Below are 12,980 nucleotides of genomic sequence, written 5' to 3'. Positions count from 1 at the left end.
ATTTCACTTTTAAAGATTTCTAGAATAACCCCCAAATAATGAATCCACAAATAAAAAAAGAGCATTGTACTCGTGCTCAGTGAGTCTAGAAGACTGTGGGCCAAGCCAGTGCACTGAAAGGTTTCGTAAAATGACCTGTCGTTATTTTGCATAATTCTACTAAGGTATTTAAAATTTCCAAGATTCCAGTGTCCTTGCCACATGCATGAACAAACTGCACTGTTTCATCAGGTAAGCCTCCAAACACCTGTACCTTGGTACAGGTGTTTGGAGGCTGTGCCTCCTCATGCAGTGCCTCGAGAGTCACCGCCATAACTTTCAGTAACTCCACGAGAATCACTGCATGTTTGGCAGAAACAGTCATTGACATTAGTATTGCCAATAAATGCTCCACAATGACTTCAGTCCCTTCTGCCTAATACTCAGTTCATATAAGTTTTTAAAAGTGCTGGGCAAGGACACAGCCCTGCCTCACTTCCATGTTCACAGGGAGGAAGCTGGATACCCCCCCACACACACACTTCACAGCACTTTCAGTCCTTGAGTACCAGCCATTCTAAAGACTATTCATCTCAGCAGGAATTCCAGAGTCACGTGAGACCCCAGAGTGCCTTGTTATGCTGAATCAGTTTTATATATATATATATATATATATATATATATATATATATATATATATATATATATATATATATATATATATATATATATATATAAAGGCCTAAAGGGGCCTAAACCCATTTGACATAGTTTTAGAGATTAAGTTGTTAATTAATTATTACTTATGATTAAAATGTATAATACTACTACTATTTATTCAATTAAAAAGCTGGAAAGAGCTCTTTCTGGCTCTGAGTTAAATAAAAAATAAATAAAAAATAAAAAAAAATTAATTTTTTTTTTTTTCCTTCTCTCCCTTTTTTTTTTTTTTGCCCAGGAAGGTCACTTTTTTTTATTTTTTTTATGTATGGTGCAAAAGAAGTGTTTAAAAATAAATTTTGTTGCTGTGCCATTCTTGATTTTTTTTTTTTTTTTGTTTTTTGTCATTTGTCACTGTTCAGCTAAAAAAAACTTAACCTTCTTTAGCCCCTAGGATGATGGTTGAATTTTTGCCTTCCCTTACACCACAAGATTTTAAGAACATCTGACGACGTTGCTACCTCTAACTCCGATTTTTCATTTTTTGAGTTAGGTTTTTTTTTTTTGTTACCATATATATATATATATATATATATATATATATATATCAACATAGACTGCAAGCATCCCCTTTTGAAACTCACTTTGATGCTCCAGCAGTAAGTGAAGTGCTAAGATCCCCATCATCATCACAACATGATAGAGCCAAGCCCCATTCTTCATCTCAAACCATCATTCAAAATCAAAACCCTTATAAGCATATTCATGGTTGTACAACCCATTCATCCAGCCATCCTCTTAACTATGTGTCTGCAGATATCCTCATCCATCACAATTATAGTTGATGGCAAATATGTGTAAAGGTGTGTTCTTGAAGCATGACTCAATGATTTATTTTCTTCCCCCTACCTCTCCCTTCCTTCTCACAGGGCCCCCGGTTTCTCAGGGTAAGACTGTATTCCTAGTGTCTCAGCTCGCAGCATTCTCCCTTCACATTAACATTGCAAGTAAGCCCTGCCCATGCCAGCCCCACAACCACCAATAAGATTTAACCTCTCTCAGCATCCACCAATCACAGCCTGAATTGGAGTGATGTGGCCTGCTCGTGGCTTGGCCAGTGACAAACACATAGCCGTTGAGAGGCATGGGTTTATTTGCTAAGTTAATGTTAAGAGAATATAGATTTGTAGTCCAGTGGCTGCTTTGTAAGGCTTCTAAGTAGAGAAGTCATGTATTACAACAGCTTGGTTCAGAGAGAAAGAGAGAGAGAGAGAGAATATTTTTTGCTGGGTGAGGCATTCCTGTCTTGATGCTGCTGCTCCTCTTGTTGTTATTATGGCTGTTGCTTTTTAGAACTCAAGGGTGTGTTTGGCAAAGTGCACACATTGTTCTAGTTGGTTTTCATATCAGGACAAACTTACTTGCTGGAAAATTGAGTTGCTGTATAACAATAAACTTGTAAAAAAAGTATTATTGATCTTCCTTTTGATAATACGTCATTTTCATGCCTCGGCTCAATTTTCCAGTGTATTTTTTTTCCTGATATGATGAGAACGTATTGGAGTGGTGTGTTCAAATTATGGTAATTTTCACTAAATGTCACATTGATTTCATAGACAAAACAAATAAATTTTGATGTCTTTAAACAATCTGATAAGTGTTTCCCTTGCAAAATAAATATTACAGTTACTGATCAAAAGAATCAATATACTTGCTCACGTTTTCTTGCCTGCTGCTCTCCAAACCACCGTGCCGGGTAACACCATCTCAAAAAACCACATGAAGTAACCTAACCTGACCTATACAGTTTAACCTAACCTGTACTGTACTCTAAATACTTAAAGGGTCACTTATTGCCCATAAATAGCATTGCAGCCTTACCTAAGACCCACTTGTGACCCATAGCATCAATATCATGGTGGCTCATGAGTAAAAAGTGCCACGCTTAATGTCTAGTCCTTATGTTATAGTAATTTCTTTAGTTTGAATTGGTGATTGTCATTATTCACACCAGACGTCACAGGATACTGGTAAATTAACAGGGTAAAGTTCGGAATATTTTAATGCTTCAAGTGACCCTAAGCGAAATAATACCCAAAATAGCGAACACACCCTATCAATATATAGCTGAGCCTTGCCCTAGATGCTGCTGCAGGCCTAGAGAAGCCCTTAGCGTTGTGTGTTACCTCAATGTATGCAGAGAGAGAGAGAGAGAGAGAGAGAGAGAGAGAGAGAGAGAGAGAGACTGCTTAACCTCTGGACCGATGGAATTCTGCCCCGAAAGATATAATGGCTGTTGTCTGGGAGGCTTTCCGAAGTACTCTGGCATCGTCTTTTATTGCTGTGGTGTGTTCCTGGTGTTGTGATATCCTGATTAAAAGGTGGACGCTGCAGCACAAGTTTAGATGATCTTTCTGGAACTGAACTGTGGTTTCTAGTGTGTTATTGTAATTTCACCTTCTTTTTTTTTTTTTTTTTTTTTTTTTTTTACAGTAAAGGAAACCGCTCAAGGGCAAAATAAGAAAACAATAATGATAAAAAAAAAGCCCACAAATCACTGCTCCTATATATAAGAGTTAAGAAGAGTGGCCGAAAGAGAGGTCAGTTTCAGGAGGAAGAGGAGATTGCTTCTTTTACAGCCTCCCAAATTTTTCAAGCTGTGTATGATCCCATGAGTTTGTTTGAGAATTTTTTTTTTCTTAACTGATTTACATTTGTGGTTTCTAGTGTTTTATGTAAATTTTCCTTCATTGCTTCTTTTACAGCCTCCCCGTTTTCTAAGCCATATTTTTCCCATGATTTTATTTGAGAAACTTATTGTTTTTTGTATTTGTTTTCTTCGAGATCAAAGGATGTGTTTATTTATTCCATGAGACTTACTTTTTTTAGCTCATTGAATACCAAATGGTCCCTTTTTAAACTAATTTTTATAATCAATGAATGTTGATGTTTATTCCTTCAGCTGCCATCCATTCATTCTTCATTTTTGAGACTGAAAAGATTTGACGTGCAGCCGACATTGTTACTCTATGGCATGATGCTCTCTCTTGTGTATGGAAGTGATGGCTTTGTGGGTTACCGTGGCAGTAGAATAGATAGGAATGCTGCATGTGAAAAAAAGTCACAGTAGTAGTGTGAAAGTGTTACAGGTTCCCGCTCCTCACAATTGGCAGTTACTATGGAATATCACTTACTGTGCTGATGTTCAAGCAGCTGTTCATTAGACTTTTGATCCTAATATTTCCCAGTTGAACCACAAGTTAATTTCATCCCCTTCCTCAATATTTTCCCAATACCAGTAACTTTTTTTGTCCTAGAGTAGTGAGAAAAGAATGACTTTAAGCAAACATATAGTTTTCTGAATACTCCAATGAACTCATTTCAGTACCTTGTGGAACTATTAAGGCAGTACTTTTAGATACATGCACACGCACACACACACAAACACACACACACACACACACACACACACACACACACACACATAAGAAAAGGACGGAGGAAGATTGTGAGGAGCTGCAAAAAGACCTGGACACATTGTATAGATGGAGCCAGTTATGGGAGATGGAATTTAATGGGGAGGCGGTGGCTGAGTGGTTAGCGTGCTGGCGCAGCGCCAGCACGCTGTCCAGGAGATCCAGAGGGGAGGCGGGTCCGAATCCTGGCCGCCACACAGCAGGGATCTTTCAGTCACCGTCGAGTGGCCTAAAACTACCCACATGCTGCCCTGAAGACCACCTATCAACCCGGACTCTAAATAACCTCTCCAAAGAGAAGCTCAAAGATGAACTCCGGGGGGCAGTATGAGCCAAAAGAAGATGGTGCCACTATAAACACTCGTCTGCGCCACAACGGGCTGGGCCATCCATCAGGCCCCACCAGTGAAAAAGCCTAAAACGGCGCAACAGGCTGCAACGTAAAAAAAAAAAAGTGCCATGTTATGGAAATAGAGAAAAGTGAAAAAAAAGACCAAGGAAAACATACAGGATGGGAGACGAAAACTTAAAGGTGGTACATGAAGAAAAAGATTTGGGAGTAACGATGAAAGACACACTATCCCCAGAAAAGCACATAAACAAGTTGTTTGGAGAAAGCTACAGGATGATGCAAAATGTAGGGGAATCATTCCATTTTATGGACAAAGAAATGATGAAGAAAATAATAATAACAACAATGATAAGACCAAAGCTTGAATATGCTGCAGTTGTGTGGTCGCCTCACAAAAAGAAGGATATCAGAAAGTTGGAAAGAATACAGAAAATTTCAACTAAAATGGTCCCAGAACTCTCGAATATGACGTATGAAGACAGATTGAAGGAGATGGACTTGACGACACTGGAACAAAGAAGGGAGAGAGATCTGATCACGCTGTATGAGTTGGTAAATAAGTTTGATGAGGTGGATAGAGATGATCTCTTCTCAACTGCGAGAACACAGGGGCTGAGAGGACATGGAGAGAAACTTAATAAAGGAACCTGTTTGAGTGACTTAAAAATGTAAAGTTTCCCACATAGAAGTGTTAACACATGGAACAGCTTGTGGGAAGAGGTGGTGGAGGCGAGCAGTGTTCAATAAATGAAGGAAAGGCTGGATGAATGTAGATATGGAGACAGGACTATTAGAGCTTAGCTTGGGCCCGGTAGACTACAAATTGGTAAATACACACACACACACACACACACACACACACACACACATCATAGTGGTAAATTAATTATCACTATGATCAGACCAAAGTTGGAATATGCGGAGGCAGTGTGGTCTCCCCATAAGAAGAAACACATAGAGAAACTAGAAAGAATACAAAGGATGGCAATAAAAATGGTTCCAGAGCTGGAGGGATTGACATACGAGGAAAGACTAAAGGAAATGGACTTACCAACACTAGAACAAAGAAGAGAAAGGGGAGACCTAATACAAATCTACAATATTGAGCAAAATGGAAGAAGTAGACAATGAGGAGTTACTACTAAAAGAAGAAATTACCACTAGGAACACAAGAGGACATAGTAAAAAATTGAGGAAGGGAAGATGCTTGAGAAACATAAAGAAATATAGCTTCCCGCAAAGAAATATAGAGGTTGGAACAGTCTAAGTGAGGATGTAGTATCGGCGAGAAGTGTGCAAAGCTTTAAGGAAAAGTTGGATAAATGTAGATACGGAGACGGGACCACACGAGCGTAAAGCCCAGGCCCTGTAAAACTACAACTAGGTAAATACAACTAGGTAAATACACACACACACACACACACACACACACACACACACGTCTATTAGAAATCTTACTTAACCTAATCTAACCCAAGCCACCTCAGTCCTCTTCAACCCAGTGTTGGCCACCCTATCCTAACACCCACCCTCCACCACCACCACCTCCTCCTGACACCCTCCCACCACCACCACCTCCTAACACCCTCCCACCACCCCCACCTCCACCTCCTAACACCCTCCCACCACCTCCACCTCCTAACACCCTCCCACCACCACCACCTCCACCTCCTAACACCCTCCCACCACCACCAGCTCCACCACCACCTCCTAACACCTTCCACCCCCTCACCAGGGCATCACGGGAGCACTGGTCATGCTGGGTGATGCAGGTCAGGTGCAGGTGTCCTACCTCGGCACTGACCCGTCGCTGTTTGTGGCGCCTCCCAATGAGGTGCGGGAAATCAACTACGACCACACGGACAAGGAGCTGGCACGCCTACACAAGGTCATCAAGGCATCCACCAAGGACACGGGTGAGGGAGGAAAGGCAGATGAAGATTTTAATGTTTAGTAATGTATTTTCTTAATCTGTCTGCTGTGATTGGTACAGATTTGGGTTTCACTGGTAGCCTGGTTGCATATAATTCCAGTGATTGGTACAGATTTGGGTTTCACTGGTAGCCTGGTTGCATATAATTCCAGTGATTGGTACGGATTTGGCTTTCACTGGTAGCCTGGTTGCATATAATTCCAGTGATTGGTACGGATTTGGCTTTCACTGGTAGCCTGGTTGCATATAGTTCCAGGTCTTTTTTTTCCTCTGTGGCAGATAGTGGAGTGTTCCCCATGTAGTATTAGTGTGCTGGATATTCCTCCCAAGGTGCAGGACTTTATGTTTTTCTTCATTGAATTGTAGCAGCCACTTTTTGTTCCATTCCTGTAGCTTGGTGATGTATTCTTGTAGGAAATCTGCAGTCAAGGGGTTAAAAAGAACATAATGTCTGCAAGAGGCTGGTTGGTCTGTACAAGGCAGCTCCTGTAAGCCTAACCCCACCTTACCTCACTATCCATGAATTTATCCAACCTCTTCATAAATGTATCTGTGGTATTGGCACCTACTGGCAAGCCTGTTCCACTCATCCACTACTCTATTGGTGAACCATATCTTGCCTGTGTTATTGTTGAATGAATTATTTTAACTTAAACCCTTTGCTATGTCTCCTGCCCGGCTCTTTTACAACCAAAACCTTATTAACATCCCCCTTATTAAAGCCCTTCATCCATTTATAAATTTCAACCAAATCTCCTCGCAACCTCTGCCTTTCTAGAGAATGCAGATTTACATCCTTAAGTCTATCCTCATATGGTTAGTTTTGTGCCCCTTGAATAATTTTTGTCATCCTCCCTTGTGCAGATTCTATCATCTTGATCTCCATTCTGTAGTAGGGTAACCAAAACTGAACTGCATAGTCGAGATGAGGTCTAACTAATGCTAAGTAAAGCTTGAGGATGTCTTCTAACAATGATAAAAGGACTTGGTATTGTCTCCACTTTAAAAAGAATACTGAGATTACTAAAATTTCACAAACCCCTTCAGGAGTGCTGGTGGGCATGGGGCGTGGGGAGAGTGACCTGCTCGTCTATGGCACCGTTGGGACCCAGTTGGAGCCCTGGGCCGGGGAGACAAGGGTGCAGCCGCTGGAGGGGATGGAGGGGGGAGCAGTGCCGGCCGTCCCCGTGGCCCTGCGCATCACCGCCCACACACCCCTCAACACAGTGAGGGTCAACATTGCAGTGGAGAAGCCTTTGGGGGTGACACAGGACACCTTTGTACTGCGGACCGTGTGTGAGTGTTGGCCTCTTCACATCGTATTCATTCAAGGGTGTGGAGTCGGAGTTGAAGTTAGAGTCATCTACTTTTGGCCAGAGTTGTAGTTATTAAAAATATCTTCAACTCTGACTCCTTTACGTGATATTTTGTGGCTGGGTTGGGTGTGGTGTGGTGTGCTGTGGTGTGGCAGGGTTTCATTTGCCTACCACTGTAGTGCAGAAGAGGGGAGGGGGAGGGGGGTGGAGTAGGAGGCAGAGTCGCAATCTTAAAATTTCCTGGAGTCACAGAGTTGGAGTCGATCTTTTTGTATCCAGCTGTACACCCCTGGCTCCTACTGCACCACATTCTGCAGGGAAGAAGAGGCATAATACTATCACCACTGCCAGGAAGAAAATGGCAAACACGGCATATCATTTTTTTCTGTTCTGTTCTTCATATTATTTAGTAGAAAAAAACATGCTCTATTAAGTCTAGGAAATTTTAAGGTTGCGACTCCAACTTGGACTCCACCCCCTTGTTTGAGTGTCCAGAAAATGTAGAACAAACACGGTGGGTGCTGCTCACCACCACCCATAAATAATCATGTACAGAAGACATCAGGAGCCTATGAAAAGGTCTTCTCTATGCTTGGACTACAACTTATTCTTGTATGACAACATGGTAAAATTCTCTAACGGGGAGTGGGGAGCCAATTCCATATACTGACAGATTGGTTGTTGGTAAGGCTTCAGCCCCAATCGTGCCAACTTAAAGAGGTTTTTGGTAATTATAACACTCCATTTAAATCTGAGTGATGTTAGTTTCCCAATCCCTCATGTCAAAAAAGAGGGCAGCAAATAAACACAATGAAAGATGCACCCTGACCTTTCCTTTCTCCTCCTCCTCTCCTCCTCTTCCTCTTCTACAGCTGCCATCACCTCACCACTCACTCCCTCTCCTCTTCCTCATCCTCGTCCTCCTCTTCCTCATCCTCGTCCTCCTCTTCCTCTACCTCCTGCCCCTCACCTCACTTCAACTGCTCCTCTTCTTACAGGCGACACAAGTCAGATCATGATTAAGTTTTACCAGGCCGAGCCCTACATCCCCCCCAGCCTGTCGGTCGGTGTGGTCACCTCCTACGTCAGCCACACAGGCACGCCACGCATCAACACTATACAGGTGAGGCCGATACTCGCTATGTGTTGTGTGCTTGTAAGGTTGTGCGCTTTCCCTCGCCTCTCTCCTCACTTTGAAAGGCTCCATATGTGTTTCCGACCTTGTCTTGTGGTGGCTCTTGATTTTGTTTGTAGTTTATCAGTCTCTAGTTAGGTTTAGTATTCATAGGTCATTTTTTATTGGACATCTTCCTTTTCATTTTGTTTGTTGATATCTTTCTTGATTTGTCCCATTTTTTTGTTGTTCTCTTTTTCATATTTTTCCTCTTCCTCTTTTCCGCTTTCTTGTACTCCTTGTTTTCGTGTTTACATCTTTTACTGTCTCCAATTTTTTCCCCTTTGATTTCTTTTAACATTCCCTTTTTCTCATGAAAAAGGGAATGTCTTCTCTATGCACATATTTATTTTACTGTATTTATTTATTTATGACTTACCTAACTTTTTCACACATTATAACCTATTTAATCTTTTCGCTTACTCTTTATAACCTATTTAATTTTTCCACCAACTCGTTCTCTTGGCACAGCTTGAGTTGCCGCTGCGTCTGGTGGTGAGGCCGTGCACCCCAAGCAAGGAGGCCGACCACAAGATCACAATATCCAGCAACAAAACTGCCGTCAGCCTCCCAGACCTGTTCCCTGGTGAGCGTCAGCGGTGGGGGAAGGGGGGTTCTGTATTCACATTAAGTTAGGTATTAAATTCTGCCCATATTGACTTGAGATAATTGAAAAAGCAGTGACAAGCAGACAGAAGTGTGCGCACATAAGGGGTGAAAGAAAGTAGAGCATTCTTCTTCTTTTTGTTTAGCGTCCTTATTTTCCAATATGGGGTTGGACGGGCTACGGGTCATATTATTGAACATTTCAGTGCCCAAGCTCACATATTTGACAAGGCTTTCATAGGAGTCTTGGGTATTTTCAGGGGTAGTTTTATGACCCTGGTGGTAGTTTGACCCTTCCTCTGTACTATGAACCTTAAAAAAACTCATTAGAATCCAATTGATCTCCTTTTTGGCCTTTGGAATTAGTTGATGTGAGAGGTGGAAAAGTCTAAAAGTACTGACCCATAAGCCTCCCACTTTTGATATTGGTAAGCTCTCTCCTCCAGTGATTACCTTGTTGGATCAGTCTTGACACTTCTCCTGAAATTGATCTCTCTTTTGGCCACTCATCTGTACTTAGCTATGTGGGAGGAGGGATTAGCAGGCTCTTTTTCTCATTTGTTTTCACCCTTGAGCTGCTTCCTTTGCTGTATAAAAGAAAAAAAGCTGAGTGTTTTCTATCATTGCCACCTCTCTATCACCGCTGCAGAGTTGGTGCAGGATGCCGGGGCAGGCACAGCGTTGGGCCTCCAGTACTTCAACGGTGTGGAGGTGACGATCCTGTCCTCGCGCACTACCAACAGATACAGGCTGCAGTCCGACAGGTGTAGATCTTCACTTTTTAGTCATATTTACTTGTTTATTTATTCATATATTTATCAAAAGTAGAATTTTTTTTGTACAATTTTTAACACATAGGTTTGGGGGTCGACATCTCCATGGACAATTCTTTACTACTGTTACTACTACCACTACTATTACTATTACTACTACTACTACTACTACTACTACTTTGTTAATCCTTTCACTACGGCTGGGTGAAAACACCACCCCGCCCCGTATCCGGTATGGCTGTGCACGCCTAATTTCAAACGTCGCTACTGAATATAAATTTTTTTTTTTTTTTTTTTTTTTTTTTTTTTTACATTGTTGCGCCGCGGCAGGCATCTTCCCGGTGGTGGGGCCTGATGGGTCAAGGAGGCTTTTCTCAGGTGGGGCCTGATGGTCGGCCCAAGGCTTCTTCCAGGTGGGACCTGATGGCCCCCTGTTCTCTTTTTCAGGTGGGGGCCTGATGGTCGCCTGTTCTGGGGCGCAGGTGAGTGTTTACAGTGGCGCCATCTCTTGCATTGCATGCCAGCCCCCGAACTGCTTCTTGATTCGCTTGGACGGCCTCCTAGAGTCCGGGTTGATGAATGTGGGTTCAGGACATGGCCAGCCACAAGGCGGTGAAAAGGCCACCGGGTGGTGTGAGGATGAACCCTGCTGATCCCATCTCACGGGAATGTGGGTGTCCACCTATCCTATCACGGCCACCGCCTACCCATCACAGCCACAAACTCAACATAATCATCATGTATTATATATATATATATATAAAAATTGCAAAATTAAATGGTGCACATAAAGAAACATAAATTAATTGATAATTTTGAAATTTATGCATAAATATACAGAGAAATTTGCTTTATGCGTAGATGACGTGCGTCTGCTGAATTGTGTATCCTTATATTAAATGTGATAAACAAATAGACTTGTGGAGAAAAGTGGAGGAGAGGGAAGGGAAGGACACAGATGTAAGATCATGGAAAATATCAAACTGATTCACCAGCATTACACACAGATTTCACAGAGTAAAAGGCTGAAAGACTGTCCTCCTGGAGGTGGGTCTTGTGCATAGCTGGGCGTTATCGCGATACTTTATCGCTGATAACAAAATCGAGTTATCAGTCATCCGCTACTTATTTAAATATATATCGGTATCTTCGTTACTTTTGTAACCAAACTAGCGATAATCGCTACTTTTTTCCGCCTCTCAGAAAAAAACGTTGTCTCCTCCCTACTGCGCATGAGTGGCCCGGGCGCCCGGTGTTGTATGAAAAAACTTCGGGGTATGAAATATCTTCGGTGAAGAGATTTCATACTTAGATCATCAACATTAAAACGCTAGGATATTTTTTTATGTTAGACTCAAAAATCAATATATCAACAAGAAAAGTCATTTAACATTGCCCCCAAAATGATTATTCACTGCCTAAAATTTGATATTCCATATTCGTTTGTGACCCGGTGTTGTGTTATTTGGTGTCCCATCGTCAAAAGCTGGCGCTTTAGTTTACAAACACTGGTCTCTCGTGAACTGCGCACGTTCAGACCAGTAAGCGTAGCCCTGTACAGTCTCACAAAGCTTTTTAACACATCAAGAGTTGCTGGAGGGTTGTATCAGACATACAGTACCACCATCCTCGCTGTTTCTAGAACGACACTCTGTACATATAAATACAACTCATACAGAGTGTTGTTCTAGAAACAGCGAGGATGGTGGTAGTGGTAATGTATGTCTGATTCAGCCTTCCAGCAACTCTTAATTACGGTTAAAGAGCTTTGTGAGACTGTACAGGTCTACGCTTGCTGGTCTGAGCATGAGCAGTTCATGAGAGACCAGTTTGTGTAAAAAAGCTAGTTTTGAAGGGGGACGAAATAAATACACAACCTCAATCGTTTCGTTCTAGTATTACCGTCCATATGTACGTGTCAGCGTGTGGTTTTCAGGTTTTGTTAGTTTTCTAAAATACAGATAATGAAAATTTTAATTCATCTAGGTTTTTTATTTGAAATATCAATATAGCATAGTTTTTGCCTATCAGACTTATTGCTAGCTAGTATCAGAATTGTGGATTTATATCGGTTATCGGTTATCGCCTATATTTGTGTCTCCAGTTAACGAATATCGGTTATCACCGATAAGGTTTTCCATTATCAGCTATCAGGTATCAGGAATGAGGTTTTCTGTTATCGTGCCCAGCTATGGTCTTATGTGTGTGTGTGTGTGTGTGTGTGTGTGTGTGTGTGTATGAGAGAGAGAGAGAGAGAGGGGGTGGGAAGGAAGGGGGGACTGTTAAAAGATTGACATCCCACTGACTTTTTTTTTTTTTTTTTTTTTTTTTTGGATAGGGTAAATATGATTTTTTTTTATTTTCTATATATTTTCTTCTTTGGTTTTTCATCTTTATTCATCTCTTTGTTGTTGTTTTTTGGTGGATGGCACTTGGGCAGAGGCACCCTTCCTCCATGACTTGTAAGAGCAGGAGAGTGTGTTGACCTCCTGGAGTCCTTCTGTTTGGGGGTGTGAAGCAAGACAAGCGAATATGTGAGCCTTGGGTCCGGCTTCCTTGATTTCTTCCATTGGTGCGCTCTCTCTCTCTCTCTCTCTCTCTCTCTCTCTCTCTCTCTCTCTCTCTCTCTCTCTCTCTCTCTCTCTCTCTCTCTCTCTCTCTCTCTCTCTCTCTCTCTCTCTCTCTCTCTCTCTCTCTCTCTCTCTCTCTCT

At 41.9% G+C, this 12,980-nt stretch overlaps 1 protein-coding gene across 2 annotated transcripts in view; it reads left to right on the top strand.

Annotated features, from left to right (window-relative positions):
- LOC127000659 (protein PTHB1-like) overlaps window positions 1-12,980 on the top strand; it is a 99,042-nt gene that overhangs the window by 37,282 nt on the left and 48,780 nt on the right. Inside the window, exons 8-13 of one of the 2 annotated variants that reach the window (XM_050864630.1) lie at window positions 1,569-1,586; window positions 6,203-6,383; window positions 7,448-7,696; window positions 8,715-8,839; window positions 9,362-9,476; window positions 10,146-10,260. In XM_050864630.1, the coding sequence (XP_050720587.1) occupies window positions 1,569-1,586; window positions 6,203-6,383; window positions 7,448-7,696; window positions 8,715-8,839; window positions 9,362-9,476; window positions 10,146-10,260 (803 nt within the window). The remainder of the gene's footprint in view (window positions 1-1,568; window positions 1,587-6,202; window positions 6,384-7,447; window positions 7,697-8,714; window positions 8,840-9,361; window positions 9,477-10,145; window positions 10,261-12,980) is intronic. The other variant, XM_050864632.1, reaches the window with a different exon arrangement.

Source organism: Eriocheir sinensis, chromosome 19, assembly GCF_024679095.1.
Source record: "Eriocheir sinensis breed Jianghai 21 chromosome 19, ASM2467909v1, whole genome shotgun sequence".
Lineage (NCBI taxonomy): Eukaryota > Metazoa > Arthropoda > Malacostraca > Decapoda > Varunidae > Eriocheir > Eriocheir sinensis.
The sequence above is the reverse complement of the archived record's forward strand: the minus strand, read 5'-3'. Positions and strand labels throughout refer to the sequence as shown.